General features: G+C 38.7%; 1 protein-coding gene across 6 annotated transcripts in view; it reads right to left on the reverse strand.

Annotated features, from left to right (window-relative positions):
• The window catches only part of FAM120C (family with sequence similarity 120 member C), a 145,518-nt gene that overhangs the window by 30,120 nt on the left and 95,850 nt on the right, over positions 1 to 19,548 (reverse strand). For 5 of the 6 annotated variants that reach the window (XR_009735064.1, XR_009735065.1, XM_061410238.1 and 2 more), the window contains exons 11-15: positions 12,553 to 12,667; positions 10,421 to 10,630; positions 6,814 to 7,012; positions 1,486 to 1,624; positions 1,042 to 1,099 (exon numbers count right to left, since the gene is read on the reverse strand). Coding sequence is in view for 4 of the 6 variants with exons in the window: in XM_061410238.1 (XP_061266222.1) it covers positions 1,042 to 1,099; positions 1,486 to 1,624; positions 6,814 to 7,012; positions 10,421 to 10,630; positions 12,553 to 12,667 (721 nt within the window). In the remaining 2 variants the exon portion in view is untranslated. The remainder of the gene's footprint in view (positions 1 to 1,041; positions 1,100 to 1,485; positions 1,625 to 6,813; positions 7,013 to 10,420; positions 10,631 to 12,552; positions 12,668 to 19,548) is intronic. The other variant, XM_061410239.1, reaches the window with a different exon arrangement.

Raw genomic sequence — 19,548 nt, forward strand, 5'->3', positions numbered from 1 at the left:
CCATGGGATTTTCCAGGCAAGAATACTGGATTGGTTTGCCATTCCCTTCTCCAACCTTATGAAAGGGCTATCTTATAGGGTACTACCTTATGGGAGACAACCCGAGTGATCTGTTCCTGCACAGTGCAATCCCTTTTCCCTTACTGAGCAGTTTCTGGAAAAAGCTGAGAAGCTTTGGAAAAACCCAAAGTCATTGCTTTCTGGCTTTGGAGTACATTACAAAATACGTTGTGTAGGGGACTTATCACTGTAGTTTCATATTGGACTCAAAATAACATTAAAGCAAATTTGTATTCCTTGCGAAAACATTAGAAAATGGGAGTAACATGGATGCAATGAGTGCTGGCTATATACATGAGAGCTGAGCTGGAATTGAGGACTGATGATAAAATGGCCTTGCAGTATGGTCTCATCAACGACCTTTGTGAGGATTAGAAACCACATGTAAAATGTCTAGTAGAGGCCTTTGGAGAATGCAGGCACTTAAGACATGATAGTTACTATGCTATGAGGAGCCCAGCGGTCTGAAGCCAGTACAAGATTTTGGATCTCTACAGGGGGATGGGGGACCAGTGAATTTGAAGACCAGTGAGTCTCAGACCATTCTGAACCATCAAGAATAAGCAGAATGGCAGTGCCTCCTCCTCTCCCATCATCAGCAAAGGCAAAAGTCCAATTCTCTAAGCATCTCTGGTAGCACCACAGAAACTGAGGTGTGCTGTTGGAATCCCACTGTTAATTTCACTTTGGCCTCCTTATGGTTCATGTAGTAATGCTTTGCTAAGTGCAGGTCTTTAGGAGACAGTACCAGGTTTCTATTTTGTGGCCTCACTCAGGGAAAAGGATAACACTCTGCAGCCCTGTGGGAACAGCCTGGGCAGGTTAACCCTCAAAAGACTGCTAGAGAGTAGGCAGATGAAATCAAATGCTGGGAGAAGCTACGAAAGCTCCCAGGTTTCCATGCCTGATGTGATCTCTTGCAAACAACAACAACAACAACAAAAAAACAGAAGAGGTAGATCATCTCAAAAAGGTACTTACTTGTTTATTTCCTTTTTTGTGTCCTTTGGCTCCTCTACCAGTCTGTTCTTTTCCATGCCTTGAGAAAGTTAGGGGAGGGGGGAAAGTGATCATGAGGAACACATAAAGCCCATACATCCATTTTCACTTAATTAACTACTCACCTCCACTAGCAAGTTTGACCCTCTTAGGTTAGATGCCTCTCCTCTGTGTTACCAGTGTAAACCTATATCTGTCACTTCTATGTTATACTGAATTGTCCTGTGTCCCAAGTCCCCCTCTAGGGGAAAGACTGTTTCAAGGCAGGGCATTTATTATATGTTTACTGAACTCAACTGAAAACTGGCTTTAAAAATGCAAAGTTAGTTCATGCCTCTTACGTTAATAAAAGGGTTCAATAGCTGGGCATTTTCCCAAGAGCACCTCGATTGATACAAGCTTATACCAACCTATTCAAATACATACCCCTTTCCTGGCCCACCGACAGAAACCACTTGCATGCCAAAGGAGCCTCGCCCCCTGGAGGATCTGCTGCCAGCCCACTGGCCTACAACCATCCCAGCAATCTCCAGTTTTCCTCCTTGGGGTGGGATTGGATGGAGTCCTAGAAAGAGAGGAACAATGGCAGCAGTGAATGGCAAGTGCAAGGTAGGATAAGAGGTGGAATAAAAGATCCACAGCCCACCTACTCTATGTATTTTTCCATTTCTCTATGATAAAAAGACTGTGATAACAACAAAGGGTCATGGTGGAAGCAAATTTCAGAGGAAGGGGTTGAAAATCTACATACATCCACTTAGCAAGTGGGGTGGGCCTAATTCATTTTTCAACTACAGAACCTATACACAGTAGGCATTCAATATTTGTGGAGAGAGAATGAGGTCTTAAGATCTAGCTATTGGAAAACTATAGGCCCAAACTACCTTTTAAAGCAGGAAATGAATTTATTTCATGTACACATGTATTCATGTATTTCCGGGAGAAATATCAATAACCTCAGATATGCAGATGACACCACCCTTATGGCAGAAAGTGAAGAACTAAAGAGCCTCTTGATGAAAGTAAAAGAGGAGAGTGAAAAAGTTGGCTTAAAGCTCAGCATTCAGAAAACTAAGACCATGGCATCTGGTCCCATCACTTCATGGCAAATAGATAAAGAAACAGTGGAAACAGTGGCATACTTTATTTATTTGGGCTCCAAAATCACTGCACATGGTGACTGCAACCATGAAATTAAAAGATGCTTACTCCTTGGGAGAAAAGTTATGACCAACCTAGACAGGATATTAAAAAGCAGAGACGTTGCTTTGACAACAAAGGTCCGTCTAGTCAAAGCTATGGTTTTTCCAGTAGTCATGTATGGATGTGAGAGCTGGACTATAAAGAAAGCTGAGTGCCAAAGAATTGATGCTTTTGAACTGTGGTGTTGGAGAAGACTCTTGAGAGTTCCTTGGATTGCAAGGAGATCCAACCAGTCCATTCTAAATTAGGAGATCAGCCCTGGGTGTTCTTTGGAAGGAATGATGCTAAAGCTGAAACTCCGATACTTTGGCCACCTCATGGAAGATTTGACTCATTGGAAAAGACCCTGATGCTGGGAGGGATTGGGGGCAGGAGGAGAAGGGGACGACAGAGGATGAGACGGTTGGATGGCATCACCGACTCAATGGACACGAGTTTGAGTCACCAACTCTGGGAGTTGGTGATTTACAGAGAGGCCTGGCATGCTGCAGTCCATGGGGTGGCAAAGAGTTGTACACGACTGACCAACTGAACTGAACTGAACTGATACATGAATTTATACATCCTCATGTAACTGGCCAAAACTACTTTTGATTCAAATGCATGTCACTACACACTGGAGGATTAGTCAAACAACCAAAAAACAAAAAATAATGAAATTAAACTAACAGTTTAATGAAGAATTGATGCTTTTGAATTGTGCTGGAGAAGACTTTTGAGGGTCTCTTGGACAGCAAGGAGATCAAACCAGTCAATCCTAAAGGACATCAGTCCTGAATATTCATTGGAAAGACTGATGCTGAAGCTCCAATACTTTGGCCACCTGATGCGAACAGCCAACTCATTGGAAAAGACCCTGATGCTGGGAAAGATTGAGGGCAGAAGAAGGGGAGACAGAATGAGATGGTTGGATGGCATCACTGACTCAATGGGCATGAATCTGAGCAAACTCTGGGGGACACTGAAGGACAGGGAAGCCTGGTGTGCTGCAATTTATGGGGTCGCAAAGAGCTGACACAACTTAGTGACTAAACAACAACAAACTAACAGTGATTTATGATTACAAAGTAAGAACAGTAACAGTTTAAAACCAGAAGCAATTAAAGACAAGATAGCATATCATCTTAAAACAGGAAATTCCAACTCTGTGTGCGAGCTCACAAGCACAGCTCAGGTCTGAAATTTGGCACAAAAGAAAGCTTTCATAAGATAGGGAATGTTAGTAAGCCTTTAACTTTATTTTATGGAAAAACCCAAATATTAATAACTCTTCACTCACTTAGCAGGTTGTTAGCAAAGAGCCCCTCATTTATATAAAAATGGGAGTCTAAGGAACTAGGTGACTAGCCAATCCTAAGAGGGCAAGAAAGACTTGCATTTGGGGATCCTATTGTGGCCTTTAAGAAGGCAGGAGGCTCCTCATGAGCCACCAGTAACTGGAGACTAGGTTTTATCACTGGGAGCTGGGACAATGGTGAGGACCTTCTGAGAACTTGGCCTTAATTAAAGCTATCTTCTGAGACACAATAAAATCAGCATGTAAAGAATGAGAGCAGGCATCTGTAAAAACATCTTCAAAGGATGGAATGAAGGGTTGGCTCCCTGGTTTGTGAGACCTAATCATGACCTAAGTGAACTGAGCAGACATTTACACTGCTCACCTAGGCACATCCTTGAACTAAAACATCCATGTTGAATTTTGTGACCCTAAATTTAAGACAAATTTCAACTTCCAAGCTTTACTATTTTTAAAGTGATGAGCAATACACAGCACACACTTCAACCATACCACTCTCACCCCATCACAGAATCTTGACATTTCATGTTAAAATGTCCCCATTAAAATACTGTTTCACCAGGGAAAAAGGTTGTTTGAATTATCAGGATCAGTACCTGACCTACCTAAGCAAGAGTGCTTGTTTGTCATTAAGCCACAGTCCAGATATCACCATAATTTATTCATACATGTGTGTATATATACTGTGTTGGTCAAAAGGTTTTTTTTTTTGTAAGATGGCTCTAGTAGCGCTTCATTTCAGTTCAGTTCAGTCACTCAGTCGTGTCTGACTCTTTGCGACCCCATGAATTGCAGTCTTTCCCAGCATCAGGGTCTTTTCCAGTGAGTCAGCTCTTCACATCAGGTGGCCAAAGTATTGGAGTTTCATCTTCAATATCAGTTCTTCCAATGAACACTCAGGGCTAATCTCCTTTAGGATGGACTGGTTGGATCTCCTTGCAGTCCAAGGGACTCTCAAGAGTCTTCTCCAACACCACAGTTCAAAAGCATCAATTCTTCGGCGCTCAGCTTTCTTCAGAGTCCAACTCTCACATCCATACATGACCACTGGAAAAACCATACCCTTGACTAGACAGACCTTTGCTGGCAAAGTACTGTCTCTGCTTTTTAATATGTTGTCTAGTTTGGTCATATCTTTCCTTCCAAGGAGTAAGCATCTTTTAATTTCATGGCTGCAATCACCATCTGCAGTGATTTTGGAGCCCAAAAAAATAAAGTCTGACACTGTTTCCACCGTTTCCCCATGTATTTCCCATGAAGTGATGGGACTGGATGCCATGATCTTCGTTTTCTGAATGTTGAGCTTTAAGCTAAATTTTTCACTCTCCTCTTTCACTTTCCTCAAGAGGCTTTTTAGTTTTTCTTCACTTTCTGCCATAAGGGCGCAGTTACCTGCATATCTGAGATTATTGATATTTTTCCCAGCAATCTTGATTCCAGCTTGTGCTTCTTCCAGCCCAGCGTTTCTCATGATGTACTCTGCATATAAGTTAAATAAGCAGGGTGACAATATATAGCCTTGACATACTCCTTTTCCTATTTGGAACCAGTCTGTTGTTCCATGTCCAGTTCTAACTGTTGCTTCCTGACCTGCATATAGGTTTCTCAAGAGGCAGGTCAGGTGGTTATCAGGGTGCATTTATTTAAAAAAGAAAGGTAAAAACGCAACTGAAATGCAAAAAAAAAAAAAAATTTTGTGCAGTGTATGGAGAAGGTGCTGTGACTGATCGAACACATCAGAAGTGGTTTGAGAAATTTTGTACTAGAGATTTCTCACTGGACAATGCTCCAGAGTCAGGTAGACCAGTTGAAGTTGATTGGGATCAAACTGAGACATTGAGAACAGTCAATGTTACACCATGTGGGAGATAGCTGATATACTCAAAATATTCAAATCAAATGTTGAAAATCATTTGCACCAGCTTGGTTATGTTCATCACTTTGATGTTGGGCTTCCACAAAAGTTAAGGGAAAACCTTCTTGACTATAATTCTGCTTATGATTCTCTACTTAAACGTAATGAAAACGTTTCATTGTGATGGATAATTAAAAGTGGATAATGGACAATAATGTGGAATGGAAGAGATCATGCAGTAAGTGAAATGAACCACCACCAACCACATCAAAGTTCAGTCTTCATCTGAAGAAGGTGACGTTGTGTATATGGTGGGATTGGAAGGGTGTCTTCTATTATGAACTCCTTCTGGGAAACCAAACAATTAATTCCAACAAGTACTGCTCCCAATTAGATCAACTGAAAGCAGCACCCAATAAAAAGCATCCAGAATTAGTCAACAGAAAATGCAAAATCTTCCATCAGGATAGTGCAAGGATATATGTTTTTTGATGATCAGGCAACAACTGTTACAGCTTGGCTGCAAAGTTCTGATTCATTCACCGTATTCACCAGACACTGCACCTTCAGATTTCCACTTATTTTAGTCTTTACAAAATTCTCCTAATGGAAAAAATTTCAATTCTTTGGAAGACTATCAAAGACACCTGGAACTATTCTTTGCAAAAAAAAAAAAAAGTTTTGGGAAGATGCAATTATGAAGTTGCCTGAAAAATGGCAGAAGGTAATGGAACAAAATGATGAATTCTTGTTCAATGAAGTTCATGGTGAAAATGAAAACTGTGTTTTTTAACTTTAAAAATGAAGGAACTTTTTGGCTAACCCAGTATACTTATATGTGGATCCACATGTGTATGTATGTATTTGCTTTCTTCACTAAAACGCAACCCCCTAGAGGGTACAGACTGTGACTTATTTCTCTCTATGCTTCTGGAAATGTGTTAGGTCTACTCTCGGAGTGGAAATGGGCATATCAAGCTATGGTTGTTTGCTGACACTAGGCATTTACTGACTTCCCACTGCTCTTTCTGCAAGTTCCTGTGTACACCTGTCTATGGGGAATGAGTGAGCTAACCAGCAACCATGAAGACCCAGTTCACATGAACTGCAGTTCTCAAAAGTAAAATGTGACTCTTGGTTTCTACATCAGTTACTTCATAAGTCAAAACCTTAGGGACTAATAACTTCCATGGAGAGTAGTCTGGGAAGTCAGTGGGCTTTCTTCTCCAGGCTACACCCCTCCATTTCAATAAGCTACTCTTCAAACCACACTACAGCACAGACCGTAAATGAGATAAGATATACACGAAACTGCTGATTTTGTAACTGGCAATAATTACTGGATGGGTTATTATGAAATAGATTGACACTGACACACACCTTATTCTTAGGTACTGACCTGCAAACCCCCGGCTCCTTCCTTGAGGGGGAGGTGGCATTGGGCCCATGGCTCGGGGGTAAAGTGAAACAGGGTAGAGAGAGGGCACCATGGGAGGCACGAAGGTAGGTGATGGAAGCAGAGAAGGCGGTGGATGGTTCATGTTGACTCCTTCAAGTATGCTCTGTCTCATCTTCTCCACTTTGGTTGCCAGGTCAGCCTTCAAATGAAGAACAGAGTAATAATAGCAGCTGCAATTTTTAAAACTTCTCCTATGTTTCAGGCACAGTATTGGGCGGTCTATGTACAAACTCACAAGTCTATTCCCATGAATGGAATCATGACCTGGAGTTAAATGGCTCAAGGTAACATACTCAGGGAAGCCTGCCTGACAACAAAGCTCCCATTCTTTGCATGATGCCAAACTACCATCATACTAGTTCTGACCAAGGGCTTATGAGGCACCATGATTAGGTCAAGAAAGACAAATACAACGAGTATTTAGTAATGCCCGATCACACAGCCAGCAATAGGCTAGGTTATTTTTTAAGGGGGAGGTAATAGAATTATGTAAAGAGAGAACAAAACTTGACACATACAAACCCTTTTAACCTTCTCCCTCATACTCAGGATCAGAGATCATGACCTCTATCCAGGAGAAGTCCATGCCTCTAATCAAGAGGTCAGCAAGCTTGTTCTGAAAAGGGCCATACTGTTTCTGTCACAACTACCTGACTCTGCCACTGTAATATGAAAGCAGTCATGGACAATATGTAAATGAATGAATGTGGCCATGTTTCAAAAAATTTTAGTGGAATAAAAATTCAAATTTAAAAAAATCTTTCTGTAGTTTGCTAGCCTCTTCTCTCTCAGCGTATTTCCCAAAAATGGACAAAGAAGAAAGTAAGGGCTCCTTTCCCTTGCCTTCTTTCATCTTTCCCAAGGCTTTATTGCAAAAAATATCCCCTGCTTTTACTCTGTGAGCTATTTTAATACCCTCTTCTATTTATAAAATAGTTCCTTTACAAAAAATATCATTTGAAAAAATGACTTAATTTTTGTAAATAAGTGAAATGAAATTCTAAGAATGAGGGGAAAGGCATATAATATATCTGAGCATTCATTTCATGGGGAAAAAATAACTCAGGGCAAAAAAAAGGAATATGAAAACTTGAAGCCCCATTATAAAAAAAAAACAAACTCTTCCCAACATGATTTTGTTTTTTTTTTTAATATAAATTTATTTATTTTAATTGGAGGCTAATTACTTTACAATATTGTATTGGTTTTGCCATACATCAACATGAATCCGCCACGGGTGTACACGTGTTCCCATCCTGAACCCTCCTCCTACTTCCCTCCCCATACCATCCCTCTGGGTCATCCCAGCGCACCAGCCCCGAGCATCCTGTATCATGCATCGAACCTGGATTGGTGATTCGTTTCATATATGATAATATACATGTTTCAGTGCCATTCTCCCAAATCATCCCACCCTCGCCCTCTCCCACAGAGTCCAAAAGACTGTTCTATACATCTGTGTCTCTTTTGCTGTCTCGCATACAGGGTTATCGTGACCATCTTTCTAAATTCCATATATATGCATTACTATACTGTATTGGTGTTTTTCTTTCTGGCTTACTTCACTCTGTATAATTGGCTCCAGTTTCATCCACCTCATTAGAACTGATTCAAATGTATTCTTTTTAATGGCTGAGTAATACTCCATCGTGTATATGTACCACTGCTTTCTTATCCATTCGTCTGCTGATGGACATCTAGGTTGCTTCCATGTCCTGGCTATTACAAACAGTGCTGCGATGAACATTGGGGTACACATGTCTCTTTCAATTCTGGTTTCCTCAGTGTGTATGCCCAGCAATGGGATTGCTGGGTCGTATGGCAGTTCTATTTCCAGTTTTTTAAGGAATCTCCACACTGTTCTCCATAGTGGCTGTACTAGTTTGCATTCCCACCAACAGTTTAAGAGGGTTCCCTTTTTTCCAACCCCCTCCAGCATTTATTGCTTGTAGACTTTTGGATAGCAGCCATTCTGACTGGTGTGAAATGGTACCTCATTGTGGTTTTGATTTGCATTTCTCTGATAATGAGTGATGTTGAGCATCTTTTCATGTGTTTGTTAGCCATCTGTATGTCTTCTTTGGAGAAATGTCTATTTAGGTCTTTGGCCCATTTTTTGATTGGGTCATTTATTTTTCTGGAATTGAGCTGTAAGAGTTGCTTGTATATTTTTGAGATTAATTTTTTGTCAGTTGCTTCATTTGCTATTTTCTCCCATTCTGAAGGCTGTCTTTTCACCTTGCTTAGAGTTTCCTTTGTTGTGCAGAAGCTTTTAATTTGAATTAGGTCCCATTTGTTTATTTTTGCTTCTATTTCCAATATTCTGGGAGGTGGGTCATAGAGGATCCTGCTGTGATTTATGTCGGAGAGTGTTTTGCCTATGTTCTCCTCTAGCAATTTTATAGTTTTTGGTCTTACGTTTAGATCTTTAATCCATTTTGAGTTTATTTTTGTGTATGGTGTTACAAAGTGTTCTAGTTTCATTCTTTTACAAGTGGTTGACCAGTTTTCCTAGCACCTTGTTTTCCCATCTCTTGTTAAGGAGACTGTCTTTTCTCCATTGTATATTCTTACCTCCTTTGTCAAAGATAAGGTGTCCATAGGTGCATGGATTTATCTCTGGGCTTTCTTTTTTGTTCCACTGATCTATATTTCTGTCTTTGTGCCAGTACCATACTGTCTTGATGACTGTGGCTTTGCAGTAGAGCCTGAAGTCAGGCAGGTTGATTCCTCCAGTTCCATTCTTCTTTCTCAAGATTGCTTTGGCTATTTGAGGTTTTTTGCATTTCCATGCAAATTGTGAAATTATTTGTTCTAGTTCTGTGAAAAATACTGTTGGTAGCTTGATAGGGATTGCATTGAATCTATATATTGCTTTGGGTAGTATACTCATTTTCACTATATTGATTCTTCCGATCCATGAACACGGTATATTTCTCCATCTATTAGTGTCCTCTTTGATTTCTTTCACCAGTGTTTTATAGTTTCTATATATAGGTCTTTTGTTTCTTTAGGTAGATATATTCCTAAGTATTTTATTCTTTTCATTGCAATCGTGAATGGAATTGTTTCCTTAATTTCTCTATTTTCTCATTATTAGTGTATAGGAATGCAAGGGATTTCTCTGTGTTGATTTTATATCCTGCAACTTTGCTATATTCATTGATTAGCTTGGACATGACTGAAGTGACTTAGCAGCAGTAGCAGTAATTTTCTGGTGGAGTCTTCAGGGTTTTCTATGTAGAGGATCATGTCATCTGCAAACAGTGAGAATTTTACTTCTTCTTTTCCAATTTGGATTCCTTTTTTCTTTTTCTGCTCTGATTGCTATGGCCAAAACTTACAAAACTATGCCAACATGATTTTGTAACATGTACATAGACCCTGGGCCTTTGGGAGCATCCCTGACCAAGTTAGTTTAAGGTCAAACACATTCTCCCACTTCTGCTACCTCCTTCGCCAGTCTCTCTGCTCCTTTACCCTTTTCTGCCATTCACTTTCACAGCACATCACAGTTGATCTCAGTAGCTACCCAACATGCTGGTACCTGGCCATCGCAGAGCTCAACTAGGGATACTCTCTCTCGGCCTGCTTTAATTAGCTTGCTCTGGAACAGCTTGCCATCGAAGTAAATCCAGGGGCAGCAGTGTTCCCAAGGAACTGGCTGGCCACAGGCATCATTGGCAAACAGGGCTGTATCAACTCCGCTCATGAAGAGAGCAGCAAGCTGGATCCCTCGAGCATCCAGTTTCTCAATCTGAAACCACCATAGAGGAAAAACTACCATTAAGAAACTGCTGTTATTGGTTACATTTGCTCTTATTCCTGTTTCAGTTAAATAAGAACATGTTACTTTTCAATATGGACATTTGAGTACATAAGCAGCCTCTATCCATTTCCTTCCCTGAGATGGTTTGGAAGATACTCATTATAAAAAAAAAATCAACTTTCAAATCTTAAAAAGATACCCACTTGAGATACCAATTTTTCTGCCTGTCAAATAAGAAAAAAATTAGAACAAAACAAAAGACCAAAAGAACGTCCAATGCTGACGAGGATATGGTGAAATAAATGGCACACTCAAATAAAACTAATGAGCAATGTATACTAAAATTAAGCAATATGCATCAAGAACCTTAAAATGGTCACATTTGTTGATTCAGAAATTCTACTTTTAGGAATCTATTCTAAGGAAGTTAAGATGTGAATAAGGCTCTAATACATAAAGATGTTAATTATTACATATAGTAAGTGAAATCTGGAAACCAAATGGCCAAAAAAAGAATAATTAAATGATACATCCATATGATAAAATATTTACTATAAAATTTTCAGACATAGAAACTATGTTCTATGCTAAGTTTAAAAATATAATATATAATTACATACATAATATATCAACCATGTATAAAATGCATGACAAAAGGCTGGAAGAAACCATAAAAATGTACACACAGTGGTTATCTCAAGTTGACATGTTAGATAGCTTTAATAGGAAAAGGGATAGTACATGCAGGTCCCCTCCTAGGTGTGGTGTGGAGTTGTCAGTACCTGCTCTAGTACCAAGCAATATCACATTTACTGTAGAAAGGAACCAACACTGTTTGTCTAAGACTGTTTTCATCTTTTCCTTAGTTGATCTCACATCAAGATTTTTAAGTCTTACTAGACTTGATTTTCTTCTAGTTTATACTAGGGTCTCAAAGGACCATGGCTACTTAAGTCACAAGAGGAGTGTCCTGCATTAATACCTAATTGAGTACTGTATACTTAGAACATGCTACCCACTCTTGTAAGTGTTTTGCATAGATTATTTTATTTAATATTCTCATAATACTATAAGTAAGGAAACTGAAACTACAGAGGTTAAGCAACCTAATGAGCTAAGATTCAAAGCCAAGGCAGCCTGGCTTCAGAGCCTACTCTCTAACCTACTATATTCTACTGCCTTCAGTTATTATGTTGGATTTACTTGCTTCCTCTTGCTTGTCTAGACTTCCCTCTAACACTCAGTATTATTTTTTAAAAGGAGGGTAGCACAGGGAATTATATCCATTAACTTATAATAGTCTACAATGGAATATAATCTTCAAAAAATACCAAATCACTGTGCTAACACCTGAACCTAATGTAATATTGTAAATCAAGTATTGGATTGTGTGCGTGCTCAGTTGTGTCGGTCTCTTTGTGACCTGATGGACTGTAGCCCATGGACTCCTCTGTCCATGGAATTCTCCAGGCAAGAATAATGGAGTGGGTTGCCATTTCCTCCTCCAGAGGAACTTCCCATCCCAAGGATTGAACCTATGTCCCCTGCACCTCCTGCACTGCAGGTGAATTCTTTACCACTGAGCCACCAGGGAGAGAGGGTAGATATTTACTCAAAGACAAACAGAACACCAGGATAAGTCCCCTGTAGCATCTTTTGAAAGAGTTGGAAACCTTACTGTGATCTATGGGCCACAACTTACCAGTCTTACACAATACCATTTTTTCTACCCATTCTCACCCATCAGTATGTAAGCAGTGTTGGGTTTATTAATAGACATAAATATTTGGCTAAAGTAAATCAAACATTTACCTGAAGAACTTGCTCTTCTCCCCAGCTGCAGGAAAAAAAAGACCTAAAATAGAGCTATGAGCTCATAAAATAATTTAAATGAGGATAGTTCAAATCACCTTGAGTTCTTGAAGTTGATCTGGTTCATAAAGTTGAGTAGAAACTGCCTGTGCCAGGAAGGTGTCTAGCTCATGGCGATGCAGGATTCGGCCGCCAGGCCATTGAACCATGTATCTAGAAGATAAAAGCATCATTGTTAAGTGACAAAAGCTCATTTATTCATTTCACAAAAACTTAATAAGCTAAGTGTGACCTACCATGGCCCAGATGCTAGCTAGGTTCTAAAATAAAGTAAAAGAATCTCTGCCTTTGGTTACTTCATCTAGATGGTAGAGGAGACAGGCACCATTCACGTATAACTGCTGTTAAGTTTATGGCTTCTTTCTTCCTAGCACCTCAAATCTCAGTTTTTTCTCTTTTTCATACTACATATAGAATATTCTATCTTGCTTTTTTCATTCAGCATTGTAAGAACCTTTCATTCATTAAATAGTTGTCAAAAACATGATTGTAAATGACTTCATGTTCCTCATGTGTTTTATCAATTTATATAAATATTCCTATAATATTAGAAACATACTATTCATTTTCTTTTATTATAAAACTACTATAAAGATATTCACATATTTAAATCTCATCTGTATTTCTGATTATTCATTCAAGATAGACTTCTAGAAGTGCTGATCATTTTTATTTTATTAAATTTACCTCAAGAACATGCTGGCCCTTCGTTCAGATTTTTAAAATGGACACATGGCTTTAAGGGTGCAATGTATTTAACACTGCACAATATATTCAACAATGAGAATCTGGAGGTGGTATAACTATATACCTTTATACATTTAGTGGCACAAGTATAGGCACAAGCCCTGCAATTGGAGGGAAAATCCATTCAGGACTGAACAGAGAGGTTCTTGGTGCTGAGAGAATTTCCCCTTGACTTCAGCCTCGAGACAAACCAAGGAGTCTGCCAGTACACAGAAACCACTGAATTCAGGACAAACAGGAGTAACAAGATATGTATTAAGGAATTGGCTCTAGCCAATTACGATTATGGGGGGGCCAGTCTGAAGCAAACAGGGTTGGCTGGAAGCAGGAAATGTGACAATTCAAGTTTGTGATCTGTAGATTAGAACAGCAGTTTAGAGACAGAATGGTTAATGCTTTCTTCAAAAATTCCCAGTTTTCTAAACAAGTTCCTAGGATGCCTTCTTTAGACAGGGTTGAGTTAATTTTTGTATAATGTGTGAGGTTCAGATTGAAGTGTTTGTTTCTTTGGCCTATGGATGTCCAATTGTTCCAGCACCATTTGTTGAAAGGCTATCCCTTCTCCATTGAATTGTTTTTACACTTTTGAGTATACCTGTGTTGTTCTATTTCTAGGTTCTTAATTTTGTTCCATTGACCTATGTGCTTATCCCTTTGCAAATAACTCCAGTCTTGATTATTTTGGCTACAATATTAGGTAGAGTGATTCCTATACTTCTTTTTTGCAAGATTGTTTTAGCTATTGTAAGGGCCTATATAAATTTACACATAAACTTTAGAATAAGTTTGTCTTCATTCATAAAAAACCTTGCATTAAGCCCACAGGAATTGTGTTAAATCTACAGATCAATCTAAGAATTGACAGCTTTACAATGGTAAGTCCATGAACGTTCCTTCTTTGATTATTTTCATTGGCATGAAGCAGAGTGATTCTGAGGTTGGTTCAGTGCTCTGGCATGTATTAGTAGTTTTATTTTACTGATTAATATTTTATTGATGGACATATCACATCCACTTCCCAGTTAACAGATATTTGAGTTGTTCCTACTTCTTGATTATTATGAATAATATTTCTTTGAACATTCATGTGCAAGTCTGTGTGGACCTATTTTTTTCAACAGATACCTAGGAGTGAAATAAATGAGTCATATGATTATTTGAATGGGCTTCATTGGTGGCTCAGACAGTCAAGAATCTGTCTGCCAATGCAGGTAATCCAGGTTCGATCTCTGGGTTGGGAAGATTCCCTGGAGAAGGGAATGGCAACCCACTCTAGTATTCTTGCCTGGAGAATCCCATGGCCAGACGAGCCTGATGGGCTATAGTCGATGGGGTCACAAGAGTTGGATACAACTGACTATTTATATATTTATGTTTAACCTGTTAAGAAAATACCAAACTAATGTCCAAAGTAGCTATACCATTTTAAATTTACATCAGTGTATGAGGGAATCCCAATTCTCTGCAGCCAGGCCTACATTTGTCATTGTCATTTTTTAAAAATTATTATAATCATTTCAGCTGAGTGAAGTGATGTTTCAGTATGGTTTACATTTCCTCAGTGATTACTGAAGATGAGAATCTTTTCATGTGCTTATATTACAACCCTATATTGTCTCTGGTGAAATGTCTATTTACATCTTTTATTCATTTTTAGACTGAGTTGTCTGTTTTCTTATAAGTTTTAAGAGTTTATTATATATATTCTGATACAAGTCCTTTATCAGATATATGATTTGTAAATATTTTCTCTAGTCTGTGGCTTTTCTTTTCTGTTTTGTAATGGTGCCTTTTGAAGTGTACAAATTTTGTATTTGGATGAAATCTATTTTTTTAGGTTGATTTTGCTTTGGCTGTTGTATCTAAGAAATCTTCGCCTAACTCAAAATCATGAAAAATTTCTCCTGTAAGTTAGATAGTTTTAACTATCACATTTTAGTCTATGATCCATTTTTGTGTATAGTGTGAAGGATCTATATTCATCATTTTTATCAGGTCACGTCAAGTTGGTTGATGATGTTTTGTGAATCTTCCATATTTTTTCTTTTTGTCTAGGTGTTCTAGCCATTATTGAGAGTAGGGCATTGAAGCCTTCAACTATCATTGTTGAAGTGTCTATTTCATTCTTAAATTCTACCAGTTTTTGCTTCATGTATTTAGGGATATTGTTGTTAGGAATATATGTTTATAATTATTATACTTTCCTGATGAATTGACCCTTTTGTTACTATAAAATTTTCTTATTTGTCTATTGTAACATTACTTGTCTTAGAGTCTATTTTGTCTGATATTAGTACAGCTATTATATCTCATGTGGTTATTGCTTGCATGGTATATTTTCTTCTATTCTTTGTCTTTTAACCTATTTGTGTCTTTGAATCCAAAGTATATCTCCTGTAGATAGCTCATGCTTTGTATCGAATCTCACAATCTCTGCCTTTTGATAGGAATGTTTAGTCCAGTTACATTTGATATAGTTGTTGATAAGTTTAGATTTATAGGTTTCATACCTTTTTTGCTTTTTTGTTTTTTCTTTTATTGTCTTCTACTGCATTAAATACTCTCCAGTATAGCATTTTAATTATTTTATTTTTTTTACTATATTTTAGTTATTTTCATAATGGTTGCTGTGTAGATTACAAAATACATCTTAACTGACACACCACATCAAATTAGTACTAAGTAATTCCAGTAGAAGAAACGTTACTCCAATACAGTTCTCTCCTTTCCTCCCTCCACTATGTTATTATTGTGGTGTGTATTATGCTATTATTCTAAAACCAACGCACAATTTTATAATTATTGACTTATGCAGTTGTCTTTTAAATAGGTTAAGTGAACAAATGAGAAAAAATATATTTATACCACTTTTTACATATACCTATGTAACTACCCGGAGAAGGCAATGGCACCCCACTCCAGTACTCTTGCCTGGAAAATCCCATGGATGGAGGATCCTGGTAGGCTGCAGTCCCTGGGGTTGCGAAGAGTCGGACCCGACTCAGAGACTTCACTTTCACTTTTCACTTTCATGCATTGGAGAAGGAAATGGCAACCCACTCCAGTGTTCTTGCCTAGAGAATCCTGGGGATGGGGGAGCCTGGTGGGCTGCCGTCCATGGGGTTGCACGGAGTTGGACATGACTGAAGTGACTTAGCAATGTAACTACCACTACAGGTGCTTATTATTCATTTATTCATTTGGTGTCATTTCCTTTCAATGTGAAGGACATCTTTTAATAATTCTTATATGGCAAGTTGACAGCACTAATTCTCTTAATCTTTGGTTATCTGGGGATCTATTTCATTTTCCTTTCTACTTTACAGCTCTATTGAGATAAAATTATTATACAACTCATGTATTAATAGTGTATAAGTCACTGATTTTTGTTAATCCACAGGGCTATGTAACCGTCACCACTACATTTAAATCACCCTCAAAAGAAACTTCATATCCATTAGCATTCACTCTACATTTGCCCCTCCCTCAGACCCCTGGTAATCCCATATCTACAGATTTGCTTATTCTGAACATTTCATATAAACAGAACAATATATGCCATATTGTAACTGGTGAATTTTATTTAGCCTACTGTTTTTCAAGGTTCATCCACGTTATAGCATAAATCAACAGTTAATTCCTTTTTACAACTGAATAATATTCTATTGTATGACTATACTACATTTTGTTCACCCATTCATCAGTTGATGGACATCTGAGTTATTTCTACTTCTTGGGTATTATGAGTAATGCTATATGAATATTCAAGAACATGTTTCTGTGTGAATATGTGTCTTCATTTTATGTTCTTACCAGCAGTGTTCCAATTTCTGCACATCCTCACCAACACTTGTTGTCAGCCTTTTTAATTATAGCCACCCAACAACAGAATGGGAAAGACTAGAGATTACTTCAAGAAAATTAGAGACACCAAGTGAACATTTCATGCAAAGATGGGCTCCATAAAGGACAAAAATGGTATGGACCTAACAGAAGCAGAAGATATTAAGAAGAGATGGCAAGAATACACAGAAGAAAAACTGTACAAAAAAGATTTTCATGACCCAGATAATCACGATGGTGTGATCACTCACCTAGAGCCAGATATCCTGGTATGTCAAGTGGGCCTCAGAAAGCATCACTATGAACAAAGCTAGTGGAGGTGATGGAATTCCAGTTGAGCTATTTCAAATCCTGAAAGATGATGCTGTGAAAGTGCTACACTCAATATGCCAGCAAGTTTGGAAAACTCAGCAGTGGCCATAGGACTGGAAAAGGTCAGTTTTCATTCCAATCCCAAAGAAAGGCAATGCCAAAGAATGCTCAAACTACTGCACAATTGCACTTATCTCACACACTAGTAAAGTAATGCTCAAAATTCTGCAAGCCAGGCTGCAGCAGTATGTGAACCGTGAACTTCCAGATGTTCAAGCTGGTTTTAGAAAAGGCAGAGGAACGAGAGATCAAATTGCCAACATCTGCTGGATCATCGAAAAAGCAAAAGAGTTCCAGAAAAACATCTATTTCTGCTTTATTGATTATGCCAAAGCCTTTGACTGTGTGCATCGCAATAAACTTTGGAAAATTCTGAAACAGATGGGAATACCAGACCACATGACCTGCCTCTTGAGAAACCTATATGCAGGTCAGGAAGCAACAGTTAGAACTGGACATGGAACAACAGACTGGTTCCAAGTAGGAAAAGGAGTACGTCAAGGCTGTATGTTGTCACCCTGCTTATTTAACTTCTACGCAGAGTACATCATGAGAAACGCTGGACTGGAAGAAACACAAGCTGGAATCAAGATTGCCGGGAGAAATATCAATAACCTCAGATATGCAGATGACACCACCCTTATGGCAGAAAGTTAAGAGGAACTAAAGAACCTCTTGATGAAAATGAAAGAGGAAAGTGTTTGGCTTAAAGCTCAACATTCAGAAGATGAAGATCATGGCATCTGGTCCCATCACTTCATGGGAAATAGATGGGGAAACAGTGGAAACAGTGTCTGACTTTATTTTTTTGGGCTCCAAAATCACTGCAGATGGTGACTGCAGCCATGAAATTAAAAGACGCTTACTTCTTGGAAGGAAAGTTATGACCAACCTAGATAGCATATTGAAAAGCAGAGACATTACTTGGCTAACAAAGGTCCGTCTAGTCAAGGCTATGGTTTTTCCAGTGGTCATGTATGGATGTGAGAGTTGGACTCTGAAGAAAGCTGAGCGCCGAAGAATTGATGCTTTTGAACTGTGGTGTTGGAGAAGACTCTTGAGAGTCCCTTGGACTGCAAGGAGGTCCAACCAGTCTATCCTAAAGGAGATCAGTCCTGGGTGTTCACTGGAAGGACTGATGCTAAAGCTGAAGCTCCTATACTTTGGCCACCTCATGTAAAGAGTTGACTCATTGGAAAAGACCCTGATGCTGGGAGGGACTGAGGGCAGGAGGAGAAGGGGACGACAGAGGATGAGATGGCTGGATGGCATCACCAACTGGATGGACATGAGTTTGGGCACAGCTCCAGGAGTTGGTGATGGACAGGGAGGCCTGGTGTGTTGCGATTCATGGGGTCGCAATGAGTCAGACACAACTGAGCGACTGATCTGATATCTACTTTGGAGAAATGTCAATTGAATTTTTTTGCCCATTTGATTTTTAAATCAAATCATCTCTCCTTTATTATTGAGTTGAAAGAATTCTTTATACATTCTGGATGCTTTTGATACTTATCAGATATATGATTTGCATTTTATCCCATTCTTTGAGTTTTGTTATCACTTTTCTTCATGGCATTGTCTCTAGCACACAAGCTTTTAGTTTTTTTTTTAATTGTAGTATAATTTTTTTTTGATTGGAGCATAAGTTTTAAATTTCTTAACTGGAGTATAATTGCTTTACAATGTTGTGTTAGTTTCTGATGTACAACAACGTGAATCAGCTATAAGTACACATATATCTCCTCCCTTGTGAGTCTCCCTCCTCACCACCCAGCATCCCACTCTTCTAGGTCATCACAGAGCACTGAGCTGGGATCCTTGTGCTATACAGCTACTTCCTGTAGCTATCTATTTTACACATGGCAATGCATATATATGTCAATGCTATTCTCTCAATTCATATCCCACCTCCCCTTCTCCTACTGTGTCCATAAGTCTGTTCCATACATCTCTGTCTCTATTCCCGCCCTACAAATAGGTTCATCTGTACCATTTCTCCAGATTTCATATATATGTGTTAATATACGATATTTATTTTTCTCTTTCTGACTTACTTCACTCTGTATGAC

The sequence above is a fragment of the Bos javanicus genome, chromosome X, assembly GCF_032452875.1.
Source record: "Bos javanicus breed banteng chromosome X, ARS-OSU_banteng_1.0, whole genome shotgun sequence".
In the NCBI taxonomy this organism is placed as follows: Eukaryota; Metazoa; Chordata; class Mammalia; order Artiodactyla; family Bovidae; genus Bos; species Bos javanicus.